At 38.0% G+C, this 24,511-nt stretch overlaps 3 protein-coding genes and 1 long non-coding RNA gene across 7 annotated transcripts; 3 read left to right on the forward strand and 1 right to left on the reverse strand.

Annotated features, from left to right (window-relative positions):
- The first annotated feature begins 9,460 nt into the window (after positions 1–9,460).
- Positions 9,461–11,289, forward strand: LOC132131418 (uncharacterized). The gene is made up of 3 exons (XR_009428872.1): positions 9,461–9,757; positions 9,873–10,002; positions 11,164–11,289. It is a non-coding gene; the product is annotated as an uncharacterized LOC132131418 (long non-coding RNA).
- A 2,483-nt stretch (positions 11,290–13,772) lies between these two features.
- On the forward strand, positions 13,773–14,591 carry LOC132131417 (thrombin-like enzyme bhalternin). The gene is made up of 2 exons (XM_059543433.1): positions 13,773–14,150; positions 14,250–14,591. Exons 1-2 carry the CDS (start codon positions 14,007–14,009, stop codon positions 14,568–14,570), a joined length of 465 nt encoding a protein of 154 aa, XP_059399416.1. The 5' UTR covers positions 13,773–14,006; the 3' UTR covers positions 14,571–14,591.
- Positions 14,592–14,731: 140 nt separating this feature from the next.
- LOC132131380 (mast cell protease 1A-like) lies at positions 14,732–17,618 on the forward strand (the record flags this gene model as incomplete). The annotated part of the gene is made up of 4 exons (XM_059543396.1): positions 14,732–14,898; positions 16,776–16,899; positions 17,061–17,282; positions 17,364–17,618. Coding segments are annotated over 4 exons (768 nt in total), but the record flags the coding sequence as incomplete, so codon positions are not given.
- Positions 17,619–17,755: 137 nt separating this feature from the next.
- LOC132131058 (cold-inducible RNA-binding protein B-like) lies at positions 17,756–21,795 on the reverse strand. Of its 4 annotated transcripts, none has more exons than XR_009428841.1 (7): positions 21,674–21,795; positions 21,488–21,594; positions 21,170–21,284; positions 20,774–20,966; positions 20,611–20,669; positions 18,431–18,515; positions 17,756–18,237 (listed from the first exon to the last, which is right to left on the reverse strand). XR_009428841.1 is itself a non-coding variant. In XM_059542981.1 (6 exons), exons 1-6 carry the CDS (start codon positions 21,771–21,773, stop codon positions 20,269–20,271), a joined length of 588 nt encoding a protein of 195 aa, XP_059398964.1. In that variant the 5' UTR covers positions 21,774–21,795; the 3' UTR covers positions 19,332–20,268. The 4 variants fall into 4 exon arrangements, 1 of the variants encoding a protein (XP_059398964.1); XR_009428843.1 differs by having other exon boundaries at positions 20,611–20,674; positions 20,772–20,966; XR_009428842.1 differs by lacking the exons at positions 17,756–18,237; positions 18,431–18,515 and adding an exon at positions 19,332–20,282 and having other exon boundaries at positions 20,611–20,674; positions 20,772–20,966.
- Between the last annotated feature and the right edge of the window lie 2,716 nt (positions 21,796–24,511).

The raw sequence follows: 24,511 nt of genomic DNA on the forward strand, positions 1-24,511 counted from the left end.
TGAAAGATCTGGACTGCAGGCAGGCCAGGTTAGCACCCGGACTCTTCTACGACGAAGCCATGCTGTTGTTATAGCTGCAGTATGGGGTTTTGCATTGTCCTGCTGAAATAAACAAGGCCTTCCCTGAAATAGACATTGTTTGGAGGGAAGCATATGTTGCTCTAAAACCTTTATATACCTTTCAGCATTCACAGAGCCTTCCAAAACATGCAAGCTGCCCATACCGTATGCACTTATGCACCCCCATACCATCAGAGATGCTGGCTTTTGAACTGAACGCTGATAACATGCTGGAAGGTCTCCCTCCTCTTTAGCCGGGAAGACACGGCGTCCGTGATTTCCAACAAGAATGTCAAATTTGGACTCTTCTGACCATAAAACACTATTCCACTTTGAAATAGTCCATTTTAAATGAGCCTTGGCCCACAGGACACGACGGCACTTCTGGACCATGTTCACATATGGCTTCCTTTTTGCATGATAGAGCTTTAGTTGGCATCTGCTGATGGCACGGCGGATTGTGTTTACCGACAGTGGTTTCTGAAAGTATTCCTGGGCCCATTTAGTAATGTCATTGACACAATCATGCCGATGAGTGATGCAGTGTCGTCTGAGAGCCCGAAGACCACGGGCATCCAATAAAGGTCTCCGGCCTTGTCCCTTACGCACAGAGATTTCTCCAGTTTCTCTGAATCTTTTGATGATGTTATGCATCTGTAGATGTTATGCATCATCTGTAGATGATGAGATTTGCAAAGCCTTTGCAATTTGACGTTGAGGAACATTGTTTTTAAAGTTTTCCACAATTTTTTTACGCAGTCTTTCACAGATTGGAGAGCCTCTGCCCATCTTTACTTCTGAGAGACTCTGCTTCTCTAAGACAAAGCTTTTATAGCTAATCATGTTACAGACCTGATATCAATTAACTTAATTAATCACTAGATGTTCTCCCAGCTGAATCTTTTCAAAACTGCTTGCTTTTTTAGCCATTTGTTGCCCCCGTGCCAACTTTTTTGAGACCTGTAGCAGGCATTAAATTTTAAATGAGCTAATTAAGTGGATAAAAGTGTAAAATTTCTCAGTTTAAACATTTGCTACGTTATTTATGTTCTATTGTGAATAAAATATTGGCTCATGTGATTCGAAATTCCTTTAGTTTTCATTTTATTAAAATTTAAAAACGTCCCAACTTTTCCGGAATTCGGGTTGTACTAATAATCTTATTACATAATCCGAAGGGAGACTCTGTGGGTCCACTTGTTTGTGGAGGTGTTGCAGAAGGAAATGTGTCTTTTTGCGAAAACGAGCAATGCAGACCACCTCACAGCATACACTCATACTTCCAACTACCTTTCATGGATTCAGAGCATCATGAATTAATCTACTCAGCAGGAATCTGAAACATGGAAGGACAAGCTGGTAAGACTCATTTAGTTGTCTGGTTCAGTGTAAGTTGTATCATTTATGTTCGATGTTAGTTTTACACCAATCAGCATATGTGTGACAATTAATGTCGGTATTAAAATAAAGGCTCATGTGTAGCCTTTTCACACCAAGTCTAATAAGAACTTAATTTTCTGTGTCTAAAATCTACTCGGGTATTTGTGTAGTAACTGGCCACCAAGTTGTGAAAACCATAAAAACTTTGTGAAAACCTATGCTAATTAACTTGTGATGCAAGATACTGAAAAAAATACTGTAAAGAAACTGTATGCACTTCACAAGATAAAATATAGCAAAATATAGCAAAATCAAACATGAAAAAACTAAAAAGTAATTTAAAAAGGATTATGAGAAAGATTCTAATAAATGAACGCACTGATAATAAAAATCATGCATCAGAAACAAAATTGCCATTAATGCTACTCAAGCAGCTACACAAATGTCAAATCAAATAGTAATTGGTTTGATTCTACAAGTAAATGCATACCTCTCATATTTTCCATGGAAAGAAGTCATTTTATTAAAGTTATTAATTTAATATATTGCTCCTCTACGTTTAAATTGCAACACATCAGTCTGAAAAATACTGGTGTAATGGTGTTTTATACTAAAAAGAAGATAAAGGGAAAAAATCAAACAGTTAAAGGTGCTATTTTTTTTCTTCCCAAAAATAAGTTGCTACATAACCAAATGTGTTGACTAAACAGGTGAGAAATCTGGGAGAAATCAAGCATCATGAAAGACGGGTCGTTTGACTGTCAGCTACTTACAACTCTTGACAAATTAACTCCAAACTAACACTTGTAATCTCCACTTTTGCAAAGACTGACAAGTTTGAAAAGTGAAGACAGTACATGTCAGAGAGTCTCTACCACCACAAGAGATAAGGAAATGTTATTAATTCGTGAAACATTGAGCAGCAAGGATACACTGAGAACATTGTCAAAAAAAAAAAACATGCACACATACAAAAATTCTGGGTTAAAAACATCAATTTATGGGTTATTTGGCAACCCAGCACATTGGACAGAACACATACTTAGTTATTTGGGTTTTATTCATTTGCTGTGTTGATATTTGACATAGTGCTGGGTCAGTCAACCTATTGAAGGTTTTATATTTTAAATAATAAAAATGCACTCTAAAATCTGTTTTAGATTTATACAGGACAAGAACAGTTAATATCCAATATTTTTCATTCAATGCCAAGTCAGTCTTTTACAAACATAAAATCTTCAGAAACATTCAGTAAATGTTTTAGGATCTAACAGGAGCAGCAAGAGCAACTAGTTGTAATCTGTGGAAAGAAAATTGCTACCAGTAGGCTGTTCTAGTTTATTAAATGACTTATATTTATGACTTATTTTCATGTTTGAAAGGTTAAAAAACAACTTTACCTCATGGCATCTTGCCTGTCAGATGTTTTAGTTTGAAGCCGTCAAACTGCTGAATATCAAATGTATTATAGCTTTATGGTTTTATTTCTCTTCTCTTTACTGCTTAAGCTTTGTTCATTGTTTGCTCATAACTGAAGTCCCTAATCATGCAGATTTTTGTAACATGTTCTGGGTAGCATTTTACAGTAAGAAAGTTATTTTCTCACTGTCGTTTGTGCCTATGGGCCGAACGGCAATGCAGAGTACCCAGCCTTCTTGGAGTCTCTGGGAGGGGTGCTGGAAAGTGCTCCGACTGGGGACTCCGTCGTTTTACTGGGGGACTTCAATGCCCACGTGGGCAACGACAGTGACACCTGGAGGGGCGTGATTGGGAGGAACGGCCCCCCTGATCTGAACCCGAGCGGTGTTCAGTTATTGGACTTCTGTGCTAGTTACAGCTTGTCCATGACGAACACCATGTTCAAGCATAAGGGTGTCCATCAGTACACGTGGCACCAGGACACCCTAGGCCGTAGGTCGATGATCGACTTTGTGGTCGTTTCATCCGACCTCCGGCCATATGTCTTGGACACTCGGGTGAAGAGAGGGGCGGAGCTGTCAACCGATCACCACCTGGTGGTGAGTTGGATCCGATGGCGGGGGAGGAAGCTGGACAGACTCGGCAGACCCAAACGTACTGTGAGGGTCTGCTGGGAACGTTTGGCGAGTCTCCTGTCAGAGAGATCTTCAACTCCCACCTCCGGCAGAGCTTCGACCGGATCCCGAGGGAGGCTGGAGATATTGAGTCCGAGTGGACCATGTTCTCCACCTCCATTGTCGAAGCGGCCGCTCGGAGCTGTGGCCGTAAGGTTTCCGGTGCCTGTCGAGGCGGCAATCCCCGAACCCGGTGGTGGACACCGGAAGTAAGGGATGCCGTCAAGCTGAAGAAGGAGTCCTATCGGGCCTGGTTGGCTTGTGGGACTCCAGAGGCAGCTGACAGGTACCGGCAGGCCAAGCGGACTACAGCCCGGGTGGTTGTGGAGGCAAAAACTCGGGCCTGGGAGGAGTTCGGTGAGCCCATGGAGAAGGACTATCGGTCAGCCTCGAAGAGATTCTGGCAAACCGTCCGGCGCCTCAGGAGAGGGAAGCAGTGCCCTACCAACGCTGTTTACAGTAGAGGTGGGGAGCTGTTGACCTCAACTGGGGATGTCGTTGGACGGTGGAAGGAATACTTCGAGGATCTCCTCAATCCCGGTGTCACGTCTTCCATTGAGGAAGCAGAGGCTGAGGGCTCAGATGTGGACTCGTCCATAACCCAAGCTGAAGTCACCGAGGTAGTCAAGAAACTCCTCGGTGGCAAGGCACCGGGGGTGGATGAGATCCGCCCTGAGTACCTCAAGTCTCTGGATGTTGTGGGGCTGTCTTGGCTGACACGCCTCTGCAGCATCGCGTGGCAGTCGGGGACGGTGCCTCTGGGATGGCAGACCGGGGTGGTGGTCCCTCTTTTTAAGAAGGGGGACCGGAGGGTGTGTTCCAACTACAGGGGGATCACACTTCTCAGCCTCCCTGGGAAAGTCTATGCCAGGGTACTGGAGAGGAGAATCCGGCCGATAGTAGAACCTCGGATTCAGGAGGAACAGTGTGGTTTTCGTCCAGGCCGTGGAACACTGGACCAGCTCTATACCCTCTACAGGGTGCTGGAGGGTTCATGGGAGTATGCCCAACCAGTCCACATGTGCTTTGTGGATTTGGAGAAGGCATTCGACTGTGTCCCTCGCGGCGGCCTGTGGAGGGTTCTCCGGGAGTATGGGGTCCGGGGCCCTTTGCTAAGGGCTATCCGGTCCCTGTACGAAAGGAGCAGGAGCTTGGTTCGTATTGCCAGCTGTAAGTCAGACTTGTTCCCGGTGCGTGTTGGACTCCGGCAGGGCTGCCCTTTGTCGCCGGTTCTGTTCATGATTTTTATGGACAGAATTTCTAGGCGCAGCCAGGGGCCGGAGGGGGTCAGGTTTGGTGACAACACGATTTCGTCTCTGCTCTTTGCGGATGATGTTGTCGTGTTGGCCTCATCAGGCCAGGACCTTCAGCATGCACTGGGACGGTTTGCAGCCGAGTGTGAAGCGGCTGGGATGAGAATCAGCACCTCCAAATCCGAGGCCATGGTCCTCAGTCGGAAAGGGGTGGCTTGCCCACTTCAGGTTGGTGGAGAGTTCCTGCCTCAAGTGGAGGAGTTTAAGTATCTTGGGGTCTTGTTCACGAGTGAGGGAAGGATGGAACGGGAGATTGACAGACGGATCGGTGCAGCTTCTGCAGTAATGCGGTCGATGTACCGGTCTGTCGTGGTGAAGAAAGAGCTGAGCCGCAAGGCGAAGCTCTCGATTTACCGGTCAATCTACGTTCCTACTCTCACCTATGGTCATGAGCTTTGGGTCATGACCGAAAGGACAAGATCCCGGATACAGGCGGCCGAAATGTGCTTTCTCCGCAGGGTGGCTGGGCGATCCCTTAGAGATAGGGTGAGAAGCTCAGTCACCCGGGAGGAGCTCAGAGTAGAGCCGCTGCTCCTCCACATCGAGAGGGGTCAGCTGAGGTGGCTCGGGCATCTGTTCCGGATGCCTCCTGGACGCCTTCCCGGGAAGGTGTTCCGGGCACATCCCACTGGGAGGAGACCCCGGGGGAGACCTAGGACACGCTGGAGAGACTATGTCTCCCGGCTGGCCTGGGAACGCCTCGGTGTCCCCCCAGAAGAGCTGGAGGAAGTGTCTAGGGAGAGGGAAGTCTGGGGTTCTCTGCTTAGACTGCTGCCCCCGCGACCCGGCCCCGGAAAGCGGTAGAAGATGGATGGATGGATGGAAAGTTATTTTCCTTAACCAGGAAATTAACATTCTTAGAATTGACTGACAGCTGACGCTGAGAGGTCAAGTAAATACTTACAGCGGATCTAAATATTAATAATTAATCATAACTAGTTATGATTGATTTTTCATATTTCCCCCTTTGAACTGATTTGGTACATTGGATCGAGGAGGGGTTATCGGGCTGTCTTCTTAGATTTAAAAAAAAGCCTCCGATACCATAAATTATGGAATTCTCTTTTCTAAATTGAATGCATTTTTTTTGTAGACACCATTAAATGGATAAAATAATATTTAACACATTGGACTCAGTTGAATAGAGTCAATAATTATCAATCAGGTGTTGTTTCTTTGTCAGCAGGTGTCCCACAAGGTTCAATCTTGGGCCCACTTTTATTTTCTCTGTATGTAAATGATTTGCCAAATGTTTATTTCAATTCCAACATCCAGATGTATGCTGATGACACAGTAGTTTTTGTACAAGCTAATAGGGAAGCTCAAGCTACTGATCAGCTAACAGTCTTGCCGTGCGGAGTCAAATGTAGTCATATATGGAGAGAGACTACAAGTTGTTTTCAGATTTTAAATATCTTGGTGTATATATTGATAGCAATCTTACTTTTATAACACACATCAAGAAGGTTTGGGTTCACAACAAGTTAACTAGGCAAATTGTAGATATGCCCATGGCTGCATGTTAACTAAGGCTTTGAAGATGTTTATGTATTCAATGATCTTCTCACATGTCACCTATTGTTTGACAACCTTGTCACAAGCAAATGATACTTATCTCAAACCAATTCTCTCTTTATACAAACAAACTTTGAAAGTTTTACATAGGAAATCCATACACCATCATCACTGTGATATTTTTTAAAAATACAATATTTTAAGTTGGGATAATTTTATTATATAAACAGATATTTGTCTTATTTATAAAATCAGACATGGACTGGCTCCTCCTGTATTGAGCCAATTTGTAAACGTAGCACCATCTGGTTACAGATTGACGAGAAGTGCAGTTAAAGGTGATTGCAATTAGTCAAACAGTGTTTTCAGTTAGGGCTGCTTGTGAGTGGAACTCCATCCCAACTTACATTACAAATTTTAATACTTATGCCTCCTTTAAGTTTCACTTTAAGAAGTGGTTACTTAAGAATCAGCATTGTCAACATTAATTTTGTAAACTAAACTCTGCTGCTGTCTTTCCTTTTCTGCTCTACTAGTTTGAGACTTTTATGCTATGTATATGAGGTTGTTTAGTACTGATTGAATGATTAGGCCTACTATTACTGGTCTGTATGCTTACATTATCTTTGCCTGTATATTGATATTATGATATTATTGTGTGTGTATGAGTGAGCTGGTAATGATTTGTTAGTTGTATAGTATAACGTTTACGTTTATAATGTAACGCTTATAACAATTGTAATTTTTTAGGAATAGTGTGAATGTTATATTTATTTTGGAGTATGTAAGATAGATATATTGATTAATTCTTTTATATTTTTAGGATGACAATTTTACCATCAGTCCAGGGACTGCAGATACAAAGTAGCCTTCTGGCTAATTTTGGCACATTGTACATTTATGTATGATTGATGCGCATTGTCCCCGTCTAATAAAACTGAAATACGTATATACATACATACATAATAATAAAAAAATATTGCTTATAGATGTTACTACACTTTGAGTGAAGTTAACCTGTGGCAAATTCAATTGAATGGGTATGATTTTGTAAGGCACACACATCTTAATATAAGGTCTAACAGCTGATAATGCATATCAGAGCAAAAACCAAGCCCTGAGGTCAAAAGAACTACTTGCACAGATCAGAAGCAGGTTTGTGTCAAGCCACACATCTGGGGAAGAGTTCAGAAAAACATTCTGCTGCATTGCAGGTTCACAGACAGATGTAGCCTCCATTATCCATAATGGAAGGCGCTTGGGAAAACAAGGACTCTTCCTAGAGGGGGCCTCCTGGCCGAAATGAGCAATTGATGGAGAAGAGGCTTAGTTATACTGGTGACCAAGAAGCTGATGGTCACTCTAGTTGAGCTCCATGATTATATATGCAGATGGGTGAAACTTACAAAAGGACAAACAACACTGCAACACTCCACCAATCTGGTATTTATGGTGATGTGGCCAAACTCAATCCTCTCCTCAGAGAAGACACATGAAAACCCACTTGGAATTTGCAAAAAAACACATAAAGGACCGTCATACTAAGAGGAACAAGTTGCTCTAGTCTGATTAACCTCAATTCCAAGCCTCATGTTTGAAGTAAATCCAAGCACTGCTCATTACCTGCAGAGAACCATCCCAAAATAAAGTGTGCTGGTAGCAGCCTCATTCTGTGGGACTGTTTTTCAGCAGCAGGGACTGAGGGACTTGTCAGAGTAGAATGAACACTCAATGCACCAAAATATAGGAATAGCCTTAATGAAAACTCAGTCCAGTGCATTCAGAACCTCAGACTGTGTAAAAGGGTTAACCTTCCAACAGTACAACAACCTTAAGCACACAGCAAGAGTGGCTTAAAGACAACTCTGTGAATGTCCTTGAGTGGCTCAGCCGGAGCCTGGGTTTGAATGCAATCATATATTTCTGGAGAAACCTGAAAATGTCTGCAAGCCCCCATTCAAGCTGACAAAGCTTGAGAGGTGAAGAGGTGAGGAGAAGAATGGCAGATAATTGTCAAATGCAGGTTATCGCATCATACCCAAAAATACTTAAGGCTGTGAAGGTGCATTAAATTAAGTTCTAAGTTAAGGGTATAAATATTTATGCAATGTACTTATTTCAGTGTTCAAAGTTTCAAAGTTGTTTTTTGCTTCGTTGTTATGGTTTATGGAGTTTAAATTGATGTGGTAAAAAATTTAATTTAAATCAGTTTAACATAAAGCTGCAACATAAGAAAATGTGAAAAACTTTTGCAAGCCACTCCATGTATGCATGTATATATATATATATATATATATATATATATATATATATATATATATATATGTGTGTGTGTGTGTGTGTGTGTGTGTGTGTGTGTGTGTGTGTGTGTGTGTGTGTGTGTGCTTTAGAGGGGCTCATCATTTGTATTGACTGTAAAAAACGACCTAGCAGCTGAGTTACAGAAAAACTAAACCTGGCTAAAAAAATATTTAAAAATGACCCAACAAGCTGAACCCAGCATTTTTTAGAGTGTACTTGAGAGGTTCAATGGACTCTAATGACTTCCACAGTCTCCAGATCTCAAAAGAGTACCTCTGGGATGTAGAAAAAAGGCAGATTCACATCATGAATGCACAACTGATAAATCTGCAGCAATTGTATCATGCTACCATGTCAACAGAGACCAGAATCTTTAAAAAAATGTATATATTTTCTTACTAAATCCATGCCACAAAGAAAATAGGTTGTTTGTCAAGGTTGTACCTGACTAAGTGGCCACTTATTAATAAAATATAATTAATTAGCAATAATCAAGGTACCAGAAGTTGCAAAAATATAGATAATGAAAGTTTCACAACTGTTAAGACTGCCCCCTAGTGTGCACTTTCTGATATTAACACAGTGTGATTTGTGAAACAACGAAAGCTGATGATAATCACTGACCTGTGATCAGCTCTTCTATAAACAGTCTCTAAATTACATCAGTTAAACTGATCTGGATGTAAAGCATACCACAGCTTTTGCCATTATCTTCCGGGTGTGGGTCCCTTGAATCTCTTCTTTTAAAAGCAGAACCCAACATCTCTGTGGTGCAGACCGAGTGTAACTAAGCTACAATGAGCATCCTTTGGCATATCACTTGTCTGCTACTGCTGCATTCCTGCACCCCAGGTATTCACATCCAGTCTACTTTAGTAATTACAACAGGTTGTTTATCAGAATAAGTCATGACATTATTTCATAGAACTATGCTCTTTATAGGTTTCTTCATAAATGGCATTGTTGGCGGTAGGGTCTCTATTCCCCACAGTCGACCCTACATGGTCTACATTCGTGACAAGAAAATAAAACAAACATGTGGTGGTTTTTGGTGAGAGAGGATTATGTGATGACAGCTGCCCACTGTAAACCAAGGTAGGTAAAATTATCATATTTTATACTTTTATCAGAAAGGTTATACAGACTTAGTGCAGTTATCTAACAATTGGGAAAAAAAGGATTGAATTTAATCAAAAATTTTAATCTTAAGGTTTAATCATCTTGAGGTATTTGTGGGGGTCCATGACACCAACTTTTTACCTGACGGTATAGAGGTAGATCCCATTCCACATCCAAAATTCAATATGAAGAGAACAGATCATGACATCATGCTTCTAAAGGTAATATATAATGTTGAACAATTTCATCACCATCACACCTAGAAAAATGGCCTTTCATGATAGGAAATTGTTGATATTTGAAGAATATAGTTTGGCTATATAACTTTATCACTTGAATCAGGGGCGTCATGCATTCATGATTTTTGAGGGGGCACATTTGGGGGGGGGGGGGGGGGTATAAGTCATTCTACGAAAGCACTGTATAACTGATATAGGCTTATATTATATTTTTATTTATTTATTTATTTTTATTTTTATTCAAAACAATTTCAAACATGCTTAATATATCAGGAAATATCTCGTTTCTCAAATATGTGTAGGTAAACGCGTTTTGCACCTTTATAGATTGTTATTTGATCAATATATGGAAATGTAGTGTAATCTATTAACTACACATAAAAACCCGACTTTGTACTTAAGTGCCATATCATGCCATAAAATATTTTTAATACGACTGAATTTGCATTTAATCTAAATTTTAATAACAATATTGTAAGTTACTTATTTTAACACTTTCATTTTACAGAGTCTAAAGAACATTTACATTATCAAAAAACATTTTCATTCAGTCTAGCCAGAGTTCAGGCACTCTCAAAAACTCCCATTAAAATCACTGAAGCACTTTACATTATGAAACGAATATCTTACTTACATTCGTATGCACATCTGCACTTTTTGTTGTTTCTGATGAGAGAATTCTCTAAATAATTCAGTCAGCGAGCAAGTGAACAAATCACCGCGTTTCAGTGATGACTCTTCTGGACATCTCTGATTGGCCATTGCATCCATGAGTGCAACAGAATAGTTTCTGATTGGTTATCATGAAGCGTTGTACGAACGCGTCTGTCTCTGGCTCAGCGCCAGCCAGCGAACGCAGATTTGAATTTAGCAGCTGATGCTGTGCACTGAAAGATCTAATCACACCGCTGTGATTGTATCAAATATATAAAAAATATTATTCGGCAATTTATTTTTTTTTTTTTGTCGTTTGGAAGCTGCATTTAAAATCCACTTGGCTCAGAAATCTGAGGGTGCACGGGCACTTCGAATGGGCATGACTTGAATGAATGAATTATCTTTAAATTTCTTTAAAAAATAGAAATAAATAGAAAAATATAGGGATTATCGACTCAAACAAGAACTTTGCATCTTCTCTTTCAGCTCAAAACCCCACTATCTTTGAGCAAATTTGTGAGAACTATCACTTTTCCAAATCCTGAGAATGAAAAAATGTCAAGTAACTGCCTGGTCATGGGTTGGGGCTGGAAGAAATACCATGAAGAGTCTGAAAATATGTCCGAGTCCAACCGAGCCCAGGGACAGTAGACGGAAATTTTATTGACTCAATGCATTATCACGAAAGTGATATTCAGTATTTGCATGTTTTAAAGTCTTGTCCAGTACTTGAAAGCCGACGGGTCTCTGTGCTCACTCACTGAAAGGGAGCTCACAGAATAACGTGCCTTTAGTCATCGTGTGAATGCTGTGCTCTCCTTCGTTTTAGTTCTCTTATGTTCTGTTATTGCTACACACTTACACGATAAGTTATTTCAAAATGCCCGTCTTGGAGACTATCCATGTAAATGCAGTCAGTTTTGACTTAAGTGAACTAGAACAGTTCGGAAAAATACAGATGTGTAAGATCATAAGATATATGCTTCAGATCTTAAAGCAACACTGTAAACCTGCAGCCGCCGACTGCATCATAAATGTAATTTTATTAATAAGATTCGGGAGGAGCGCGTCAGATACTTAGCCTAATCAACACAGGTGGACCATAATCAAGTAATCCATCCCATAGTATAAATATCGCTGACTTACCTCTATCCATTGACGGTTTATCAGCATCCCTCCTCCACCCCATCTCCTCACTTCAAGTTCACTTTATAAATAGACGGGGAAGGGGGGGGTACTCTAGGTTCGGGCCATTCCCGAGCTCGGAGCCCTTCCCCGGACAGCACGCCAAATACGCATTCCATACCTCAGCTAATTATATGTAAGCGTGAACTATTGAAATGTTAATTAAACAAAAGAAAAGGATAAAATCACTCACTGCTCTTGACTGAATCACATATTAACTTTAATAAGAATAATCTGTATTCAATGTATACAGTGAAGATTATTTTTTACATTGATTACTTCATGAATGTCTTTAAATTTAAAGGCATTTTCTAGAAGCCTCTACTAGGCTACTAGCTGAAGAAACAAATAACTTTTACATTTTTGAGTAATATATTTATTTATCATTTAGCTTGAAAGTAATACTTAGAGTGTTAACTTGACTTCAGTAAGCTTTAGAATGTTTTATAACATTATTTTATTTTTTTTGCTTTTTGTATTAGTGGCAGTTTCTAGCTTTAAAAAAAACAAGAAATTTTTTAACACCTGTGGCAATAGTTTTTATGAGTCCAAAATCACCTTGGTTGTGCACTATTTTGTAATAATTCAACGGCCCGTCATCAATTATTCTTTATTCTTTACATAATATAATTTATTGTAATTAATATAGCCTAACTATAAATGCATTAAGAAATAAAACAGGCGTCAGTTGCCTGTGACTTATGGAAAGTATATGTAGAGCTTTTGTAGACAGTGTGTGCCATTGTACAGACTAGGTTTATCCCTCAGAGCCTCATTTTCATCCAAGAAAAAATTTGAAATGCTCTGTCTAAGGGGTCCGTGTATTTTGGTGTCCATTAATTTTATTTATTTTTTTTTAACTCAGAAATTAAAATGCAGTTTCTTTAATGGTTCAAACACTGATGAATAAAATAAGCAGACACAAACTAATTTTCATTATTCAAAATGTATATTTAATTAAAAATCATAAAAATTATATAAAGATTTTTTTTTTTTTTTTTTTTTTAGATAAATGTGCATTTTCTGCTCTTAAGGTCCCTCTCCTTTACCCCCACTCTTGAATTTATACATTTACTGTAACGATGAATAAAGTCAAGTCTCGCCCTTTAATTTTTCAGATTCTAAAACCTGTTTCACTCAGAAATGTCACAATACATAAATCAATTCAGCCATAACTTCTGTTACATGACTTTAAATTTGCTAAGCAAAGCAGGACACAAATTATTAATAAAAAAATCAAAATGGCAATATACAATAGAGGTTTGCTTATGTTACATTTAAATGGGCATTGCGTTTTTCTAGTTTCAAAGATTAAAACTATGTTAAGATACTAATAAATAATAGAGTTTTGTTGGACTAGGACTCAGCTCTTTGGGACTCAGACTTGAGTACCACTTGGCCCATTTTGGACTCGATTGGCTTGGACTCTACTTAGGTGGACTCAAACCCAGCACTAGTTATTAAGCTCAAGTCCGTTCAATGGTGATTCAACTGAGTCCAATAAGTGCCGATGTTTCAAGACGTGATTCAGCTAAAAAGCAGCTCTGCAGAAAACAAGTCATTATTTAGCCTATTTCAGTTTAAATTTTGTTCTCATCCAATAGTAACAGTGCAGTCATATCGATAATATTACTGAATGTTGAGTGTATTTTACATTGGTGACTTTTGACATTCAAAGCGGCAGTCATGTTGCTGTATTTTAATAACTTTGTAAATCTGGCCGTTATGATGTCTATATTTATTTACTTATTTGTTTTTGGTTTTTGTAATTTTTAGTCATCTTATGGTCTATTTGGGGGTCCAATACACCAACTTTTTACCTGACGGTATAGAGGTAGACCCCGTTCCACATCCAAAATTCAATACAAAGAGAGCAGAACATAACATCATGCTTCTAAAAGTAATATATAATGTTGAACAATTTCATTACAATCACACCTAGAAAAATTTTGCAGAATATATTTTTGCTCAACTTTAAAATTCAAGAAAATTTCAGAAAAACACTGCTAGAAATATAAGTGCTATTAACTCAAGCAAGAACTTTACATCTTCTCATACAGCTTAAAACTCCTGCAACTTTGAACAAAATTGTGAGTATTATTGCTTTGCCAAAAACTGAGAAAGAAGAAATCTCAAAGGACTGCATGGTCATGGGTTGGGGCTGGAAGAAATACCATGAAGAGTCTCCATCAAATGTGCTCAAAGAAGCAAACGTGACTCTGACAGACTCTGAAAACTGTGGCACGGCTGACACTCTGTGCTCTAAGGGATCAACTGGACCAGCACTGGTATTTCAAGTGCTACCACTCACAAATTATTATCTACTGTATGGCGTATCAGTGTCAGTGCATTGTGATACACTAATAATCCAATGATATAATCCACAGGGAGACTCTGGGGGTCCACTTGTTTGTGGAGGTGTTGCACAGGGAATTGTGTCTTTTTCCAAAAACAAGAGGAATGCAGACCACCTCACAGAATACACTCATATATCCCACTACCTTTCATGGATTCAGAGCATAATGATGCTTGACGTGCCAGATATGTTAGATCAAGTCTCCCGGCCAGGAATGTTAGATCCAACCCCCGGACATTTGACCCCAAAACCTGATAAAAACCAAGTCCTGTCTGGTACCCAAAATTTTTACTTCAGTTTGTCTAGAACCCTAACCTATATTGAATCATATATCAGCCAAAAAGTTGATTAAGATAACAAGGGAGGAGCAGAAAGCAGGACTCAAAGTACAGATAATAATAATAATAATAATATTTAATTGAATGAAAAATTATTGAATCTTAGTTGCATATTTCAATGCCCAGACTTATGCTCAGAATAAGCTGTTGAACAGTTTAATAAAACTAAACTCTTCTTTTTTCATGTTTCTGCATGCATGATGGCATCGTTGGCGGTAAAGTCTCCGTTCCCCACAGTCGACCCTACATGGTCTACATTCGTGACAAGATATCAAAACAAACATGTGGTGGTTTTTTGGTAAGAGAGGATTATGTGATGACAGCTGCCAGCTGTAAACAAAGGTAGGTGAAATTATCATATTTTATAGTTTTATCAGAAAGGATAACAGTTTGTGTGTTTTAAAGTCTTGTCCAGTACGTGGTGTGTAAGATCATAGGATATATGCATCAGATCTTAAAGCAACAGCGTAAACCTGCAGCCGCCGACTGCGTCATAAATGTTAATATTTAATGTATACAGTGGAGATTATTTTTTTACATTTATTACTTCATTAAATGTCTTTAGTACGCTATTTCTAGAAGCCTTTACTATAGGCTGTTAGCTGAAAACCTAAAAATGGTATTAAATCATCTATCAGCCAAAAAGTTGACTAAGGAAGCCAGGGAGGAGCAGAAAGCAAGAGTCAAAGTACAGATAATATTAATAATAATAATAATAACAATAATAAAAAAATAATAATAAAATTAGAGGTAAAGGAATCCTTATGTTGTGGCCTCAAGATGCTATGTTGAGGGAACAACATCCATTTCTCGTGGCCACTACTTCTTATGTTGAGGGAACGACATTATTATATTATTTATTACAGAAAATATTTCATTATTAAATTATTATAACATAGGACTTGGCTACCGGGCTGTATTACGTGAGATAGTCAGCATTCAAATGAAGTTTATCAGCATAATATAAAATAGGCCTACAAGAAAACCTTTTTATCCATCCTACAATCTTGTCCATTAACTGATCATCTTTTCCCTGCAATATTTGTTTATTATTATTAGCCTACTATAATTGGTTATATTTTTATATTTAATTATTATTATTTATTTTTTTTGCTTTATTTCAATCTCTTTACTTAACGTTCTGAATACTTTGTAAATAATAGCCTACTGTAAATGCAAATCAAGCTTTGATTATGCTGACTTAAATTTTTGCTGGAATGCATTTTAAATGTAACATATTTAATTTTATTTCGGCTAATTAATAGACCATAATTATAAATAATATAGTGTTTAGTTGAGGAATGAATCACTCGCGTAGTTTAATTTGTAAATGATAACAGAACAACATTTAAACTGCATTCCAGCAAAAATTCCAGTCAGCATAGCAATAGTAGGCTAGTATTTACTAAAGTAGGCTATTCAAATTGTTAAGTAAAGAGATCGAAATGAAGGGAATCTAACCTAATCTAACTATATCTATATATAACCTAACCATGTCTAATGGGTCCGTGTACTTTGGTGTCCATTATTATTATTACTATTATTTTTAACCCAGAAAATAAAATGCAGTTTCTTCTTTAATGGTTCAAACAATGATGAATAGTATAAAAAGACACACATCTTTCATTAAAAATCTTAACAATTATATGAAGCTTGTTTTTTATAGATATAGAAGGTGCATTTTCTGCTCTTAAGGTCCCACTCCTTTACCCCCACTCTTGAATTTATACATTTACTGTAACGATGAATAAAGTCAAGTCTCACACTTTAATTTTTCAGATTCTGAAACCTGTGTCACTCAGAAATATGTCACAATACATAAATCAATTCAGCCATAACTTGTTACTTGACTTAAGATTGCTAAGCAAAGAAGGACACTATTCATCAAAAGATGAAATAGAGGTTTGCTTTTGTTACATTTAAACAAGTTCTTGAATCTTGAAACAAGTTAAATTCAGCTATAAGCAGTTCTACAGAAGGCAGCAATGTCATTATTAAGCTCAAGTCAGTTCAATGGTGATTCGATTGAGTTCAATAAGTGGCGATGTTTCAAGACGTTATTCAGCTATAAAGCAGCTCTGCAGAAAGTAGTTCAGTTCAAAGGTTTTGTTCTCATCCAATGTCATCAGTGCACTCATATTGATATTATGGAGTATTACATTGTTTTTCAGATATTCAATTGCAGCCCTTAATTGCAAATCTAATTTTTTCATTATTAGTCATCTTAAGGTCTATTTGGGGGTCTATGACACCAACTTTTTGCATGACGGTATAGAGGTAGATCCCGTTCCACATCCAGAATTCACTATGAAAAGAACAGATCATGACATCATGCTTCTAAAGGTAAAATAAGATCGAACTATTATTTAAATTTCTTTATAACAAACAAACAAAAACAAAAAAAATTAAATAAAAATTAAATGTAAAAAACAATTTCATTGCCTTTAAAATGAAGAAAAACAGTTAAGAAATGTGTTACAAGAACTTTGCATCTTCTCATACAGCTTAAAGCTCCAGCAACTTTGAACAAAACTGTGTGTACTATCACTTTGCCAAAAACTGAGAAAGAAGAAATCTCAAAGGACTGCATAGTCATGGGTTGGAAGAAATACCATGAAGTGTCTCCATCAAATGTGCTCAAAGAAGCAAACGTGACTCTGATAGATTCTGACAACTGTGCCACGGCTGACACTCTGTGCTCTGAGGGATCAACTGGACCAGCACTGGTATTTCAAGTGCCACCACTCAAATTATTTGACAATTCAGTGCATTTTGACTTACTTATAATCCAATGATATAATCCACAGGGAGATGCTGGGGGTCCACTTGTTTGTGGAGGTGTTGCACAGGGAATTGTATCATTTTCTAAAAACAAGCCAAATGCAAACTACCTCACAGGGTACATTCACATCTCCCAGTACCTTCCATGGATTCAAAGCATCATGTCACCTACACCACCAGAAATGATAGATCAGGCCTTCATATCAGGAACATTTGTTCCAACCTCAGATGACAAAACCCAAAATCCATCAGCATTGTTTTGTCTGTTACCTGAAACCTGACAACACACAGTATACGAATAGCCTACTAAAATTTGCGTTTTCCTTTATTTAGTTTAGTACTCCAAACTATAAGTTTTCTACCAGCAAAATAGTTCACAGAGGCAGTCAGAGAACAGCACAAAGTAGGAGACAAAGATAGAGAAATTAAGTTTATTGTACATGTTGCTTAAGTTTCAATGCTCAATTTGTCACAAGAAACACTAACAAAACTACTATCGAACTACTATTGTAAACATAATGAACCCTTTTAAGTTTAAATCAAGTCACGTTTAAATAGTTTAAACTATATATATAAAAAAAGTATATATACAAATGTCCTTTGAAGCCTTAAGCATTTTATTTTCTGTAGTTTTTGTGCAGTAGCTGGCCACCACTGCCACCTTGTGGTAAGTGTACTGCACAGAATAAAAACTACCAATAAACAAAGTAATTATGTACATAAATCTTTATTAAATCGATTTGTCATTCTCAAGCCTTTAAAAAGGGAGCACCTTCAAGCAGAAAACAGTAAAATTTAATCTAGTTACAAGATTTATTTTTCATCTTCTGCATGTGTTGACTCCTCAGTTTTCTTTTCGTAGCGACCATCTCATCTGCAGGTTAGGGATTTCCATGAGCTCTGAAAAAGCAAAGCCAAGTAACTTAAAGGTCATGTCAGGAAAAAAAAAACCTAGCAAATCAATTCCACTTCAAACAGCTAAAACATCCAATACCACAATCATTGGTTGACAAATCAATCTTCAACAGAACACCTGACCGTTAGCCAAATCAAACTAATGGTTAATGATTTGAATCTACAAGCAGATGCATACCTCACATCTTTGCCATGAAAATGAATTCAGTTCAAAAGGTCAGCTTGCTCCTCTAGTTTTCAAATGCAACATGTCCAGTGTCAGTCTGAAAAATAAAGAGTTGTTTTACTATGCAGAAGATAGAAACAAATCATGCATTTAAAAAAAGTCCAAAAAGACACTACATAAACACTTCTAGCCTAAGTGTATTAGTTTTTTTTTTTACAAAATTGAGAATTTAGAAACAAAAAAAGGACCAGACATTTTTAATGAATCACTGAAGACGAGGAGGTGACGCAAAGGCTACATTTGATCAAAAAGAATCTTTAAAAAAGCGCTTAAAAACTAGCAGTCAGATCAGGGACTTAAAATCTCTAATTTAAAGGGCCATGTGAGGTACTTTCCACAAAACACGAGTGCACTTAAAAAGTCATGCATTTTTTTTTTTTTTACAAGGAACAGGAAGTATATTTCTTAGGCTGTGGAACAGGACTGAAAGGATTCTGGAGATAGTCACTGGTCGAGGCAACATTCGAAGAAAACATGGACAATGAGAACTGTTGTAGAATGCGTACAGGAGAGCAAAAGGTTTTACCTCACATTACAGGCCTATCTCCACAATTGACCTAGTCAAGAGAGCAGCTTTCATCTCAGGATTCTTGAGTCGGAAGGCACAACACTTCATTCTCCAAGGACATTGATTTCCGTAACTGCTAGCAGAGAACTCTTGGATCCAATGAAGCATTACACATAACCATTGCTTTCTTTAATCATCTTTAAATTGGTTTGCCTATCTAATACTAAGTTTTATTTGCCTAATGTAGAATATTTAAAACCCTGATGCTAAATCCCCAGCTAGCCTCTCAAAGACATTACCCTGGTTTATATTGAGCTTTTTAAATATCGAATGCAAACGAAAGAGCATTTTCCAACCATTTTTTAATGGGCTTCATGAAGCCAGATTCATACAAAAAGAAAAAAGGGATTCTGGAGGTGTTGATATACAGAACAGAGCACATTTCTTTCCAAGGAACAAATTCTTGACATTTAAGAGGATAAGTTCAGTCCACAGTAGAGCATATTTTAAAAAAAATTTAGACTGCACAAAGAGTAAAGTACCTCAGGGATTCAGTCCTAAAGTGAGGAGGAATGACCCACTCAAGCGGTTTACTCTTTGGATAATGAATATTTACAGATCTTTAGCAACATCAAGGAGGTTTGCCAGAGTCAACTCCAACGCAACATGCCTGCCTTGCTTCACTAAAGGAATGCATCACAAAATGGAGATGGCAAAGAGCCATAAAGAACATCACAGCTTATCAAGCTTCTATTGGAGGATCAGATTAGAATATCTTCTTGTGGCGAAACAGCCGTTTTAAAATAGTTTAAATGCAAATACCCCCCTAAGCACTTTCATTGAGTCGATATTAAGAAATTGGTCCAAAGATCTTTGAGGAAATTGGTTGTAGAAGCTATCAGGCTGTGTTGAACAGGTCAATTTTCACGCATGGTTTCAGAGACAGTTTCTTAAACACATACTAAAAAAAAAAAAAAAAAAAAATCAGGACAGTTTCAAACCTCTGTGAGCATCTTTAACACAAATCGCAAGATAAAATGGCAGATACAGGTAGCCTCACAGAACTTGAAACTCTTACAGTAAGTGAATGCTCATGGATATTAGGCAGCTCCTCAATGAGAGGAACATCCTGTGGATACTTGACACAGTAAAAAAGGAGTCTTTAATAGAACATTTGAATCAGAACACAAAATGTAGAGAAAAAACAAAAAAGTCTTCCAAGAGCGCATCTTTTTAAATACAGCCAGCGAAGCGATGATCTTGCAATCAGGATTTTTTTTTTTTACTCGTGTGAAGCTGAGGACAAGAAGTAGGCAAAAGTGTAAAGGCACTGGAGCATTGTGAACATCCTTTCCAAACAGTGAACTGACACCAAGACATGATTCTTTTTGAACAAGGGCTTACTGAATACTGATCAAGTGCACAAAACCTACTTTAGTCGCTAATTTTGTAATGTATCTTTCTGGATTGTGGTCAGCAATTCCAAGATAAAAGGCAACCAAGTAGACTGACCTCTAAAGTTCGAAAATGGCAGTTTTGTCTTTCTGCTTAGATCTAGACATTACTCTAAAGATCTGTAATGGTGTAGTAAAATTAGTCATTCTGAACAATCATCAATACATACCATAGCTGTCGTAGCTGTCTCTGTAGGATCCGCCGGAACGGTCATATCCCCCCTGACTCCTAAAACCAAAAGTAATATTTGCCATATTTAAAGTGCTCACGGTTAAAACACCTATAGAATTATTCTATGGTCACAATCTCTCCTTTCGTAAAAAATCCCTCACCTATTATCCCTGTATCCACCGCCGCTACCCCCAGAGTATCCACCACTCCTGGAGTATCCACCACCACCACCGCTGCTGTAGGAACGGTCACCACCACCATAGCTTCTCTCTCCTCCGCCATAGCCTCTATCGCCACCACTGTATGATCGGTCACCTCCGCCATAGCCCCTATCGCCACCGTATCCTCCACCACCTGCGGGGAAAAGGGGGGGGGGGGGGGGGGGGGACAAAAAACAAAAGGGTTAAGCACAGATGAAAAAAACTATGCAAGATATTCGAGACGCTGCAATTCAGGTGGGCAAACAGATTTGTCATGGTAATTGCAAGCCACCAGGACTGCAATGAATGCAGGGTGCAATGCAGAATGCTAATGCATTCAACATTGACAACATCTACCTCGGCCACCCCTGAAGCCTCCCCTGCCGCCACCTCCAGGACCTCCTCTGAAGCCACCGGACCGTCTACCAGATTTGCCAGCTTCATCAACACGAATCATGCGGCCATCAACAGACTGGGGAAAAAAATTCATTTTATGGTTAAGAAACTGACTTCAAGCCTCTACACAGTTTGATTCATTATCTTCCTGCAGTTTACTACTAAAGTGAACTATTAGTACACATCTAGGTATCAGAAGGGTCAGTTTTTCAGTCCTAGGAATAATCCTTAAAACATGGTTACAATTTTATCCATCCCTAAAAGGCTTTAAAATCTTACCTTTCCATTCATTGCAGCCATGGCATCCTTTGCATCTTCCGGATTTTCAAATGTGACAAAACCAAAGCCTCTGGAACGGTCGGTCTCACGGTCCCGGATGACATCAACTAAGGCAAAAAGAACCATATAATAAAGAACGCTGAAAGAGTCCAGAAAAAAAAAAAACTCAAGTGACTTCAGACAAACCTTTGGCAATTGATCCATATTTGGAGAATGCCTCTTCCAAGGAATGCTCTGTGGTATCATAGCTCAGACCACCAATGAAGAGCTTTCCCTCGTCAGACATGTTGAACAAACTGCAGAAAAATAAAATTAAAGAAAAAAATTTACATGTATATTTATTTAAAAAAGAAAACAGATCTGTTAAGACTAAACCAATTTATTGCGCAACTCCACGTGGATCGTATTTCAAAGTGCGCATCAAGGAAACGCCATTTTCTGCCCAACCCTTGTCTTCCTCACAACGTGCTGCAGCCATTTTGCCACAGAGACCCGTTTCATCAGGTCAAACCCGTTTGAATTCTGTTTTAAGATCTTTATCGACCATAATTTTTAAAGATCGTATGAGAAATAACTATTCGTTATTATATGCGGCAATTCTGTGAAAAGTAGGTCAGCAGAACTAGGTCACGAGGCGCTTTATGCGAGGAACAAAGAAACCTATAAAATCCGACAGAATTCGATACATTTCCACACTACATTCGACGAATTTCAATTAAATAAGCTATTACGATGCAAAATGAATACATTTTTTTCATTAAAAATTATAAATACGATAGTAGACCGAAAACGTCTTAATACAACTAATGAACTACCATTACAAACTATACATCAATATAATGCAACATCAGAAGAAATTGTTTCATTTCAGACCAAAACTCTCAAGGAGGCTATATTTCTTACCTGTTTTTCTCGAAGACAAAAAGAGAGGACTGAACTCGACGCTGGCTGCGGCAGAATAGATCCTGCTCAGAAAATGGCGCCTGTTTAAAGGCTCCACGTGACTGCAGATCTCAGAGGGCGTGTTCACATCGCGCCGCGTCACATGGTTTTACACGAATAAAGACCTTTGTCTTGATGATTTATGCTCTTTGTTTTTTGTAAAAATAAGAAAGAGGTGTTAACACATGTTTTTTGATTGGAAATTTACCCAAAAGTTTTGGAAGGAATTGGCAGAATTCATTTGTAATCTAGTAAATCTAGTAAAGGATAAATACTGTTTTTCTTTCAAGGATATTATTGTGTACTATGAAAATATTGTTAACAAAGGTCTCGAATAGGCTACATTGTTAATTTATTCATATTACTGGCAAAATGTTATATAAATAAACAAAAATGCGTAAACGCATCACCAATATTTAATATTTGATTGTTTTTATATATTCATTGAAATTGTAAAAAAAATTACATGTTTAAAATATTATGACATTATTTGTAGAACCCCTGTTACTAATGTCACACTTTATATTGTACTGACTGTCTTATACTGTGCTCTGTATGTTATTTGTTCTGTGTTCAATAATAAAAAAGGCTACCTTTGTCAGATTTTGCAAGTAGCAAAGCTACTGCTTGTTTTCTTGCAATAGAAAAAGCCTACCTTTGTCACTGTGTATGTTAATTATGCTCTTACAGAAAAATACGATTTTTTTTTATAAAGTTACTATTACATAATATAACGCAAAGGTCTTGGATTCATTGTTACCATTTCATAAGCAGATTTTTTTTCTATTGGTTTAAATATTTCAATAAAACTAAATAAGGTAGGCTACTATTTTTCTGTAGATGTAGGCCTATGGTACATTGCAATGGTTGATTATTCTAAATCATTAATGTGTATCATTAACTTATATTGCATAAACTGTGGTTATCGGTTATTAAATAATGTTGACATTAGAGGTTAACAATATCAACATAAGCTCAGAAGAAAATTATTGTTTCACAATCTTAATTTTAGGCTTTCCTAAAAACATTTGATTATCTTTTAAGGCTACTTTTTCATGCACTAAATACTTACATTATAATTCATGTTTCTCTTTGAGCACACAATTATACATCTGATTATATTTGTATAGGCTTATAAGGAATTGATTATAACCTGTTTTAAATCTCTATTGACCAAAACTTACATTTTTAACACGTGCAGATTGGTAAAAGAATTCAAATTAATATGAAACGTTTTTTTTTTCTTGGTAATAAATAAAAAGAACTACATAGGCTATTGAGAAGTTAAAAATTGTTAAACAAATTCTGCTCTCTGCTTTAATTAAGATACAATCCCAGAAAATGTAATTAGTATTTAATTCTACAACTGAAAATTGTGAAAATTTAATTTGCATTAAATGCAGTTTTTACTACCAAACTCAGCAAAGATTCTACAAATAAGATACTGGCATTGGTATTACTCAATAATGGCTTATCAATGAATATAATTGTGCCTACATCACAATCACCCATCTGTTATGCTCCTCTTTAGCATTCTAACAATGTGGCAGACTGAGGACCCCTGTGGGGCGGCGATGACCCCACCCAGGAACAGCTGGATGCAGATTAGCAGGATGATTGTAAAGTGATGCTACTAATGGTTCTCTGCAGGACAATCGGCTAGGCTACTTCTTAGATGTGCTAATGTAGGACAATCAAATCAGGATGCGTGGAAATTAAACATCGCAAACAAACAAAGGAAGACAACGATAAAGATATAACCTATATTAAACACCCAAGTTATGTCAGGTTTCGCATGGGCATGGAAAATGTGCAAATCTATGGTAGTCTATATGCGGCTTATCCACTCATGCAGAAAGCTGAAAATAGCATCACTCAGAATTGTGCAGTGACCTGGATGAAGACGCTTCTTCATCTACGAGGCAAGAGAAAGCAAGCAAGAGCAAGGGTGAACCAGCAGGGTTATAAATATCGTAGGCTCGGGACCTTGAGAACTGTCCTCCTCTTCAAACACCCACACATGCGCTTCCTGCACCTCGCCACAACTTTCCATTTCTCGAACTAACACCCCCCTCCACTCAG

Source organism: Carassius carassius, chromosome 48 (assembly GCF_963082965.1).
Source record: "Carassius carassius chromosome 48, fCarCar2.1, whole genome shotgun sequence".
In the NCBI taxonomy this organism is placed as follows: domain Eukaryota; kingdom Metazoa; phylum Chordata; class Actinopteri; order Cypriniformes; family Cyprinidae; genus Carassius; species Carassius carassius.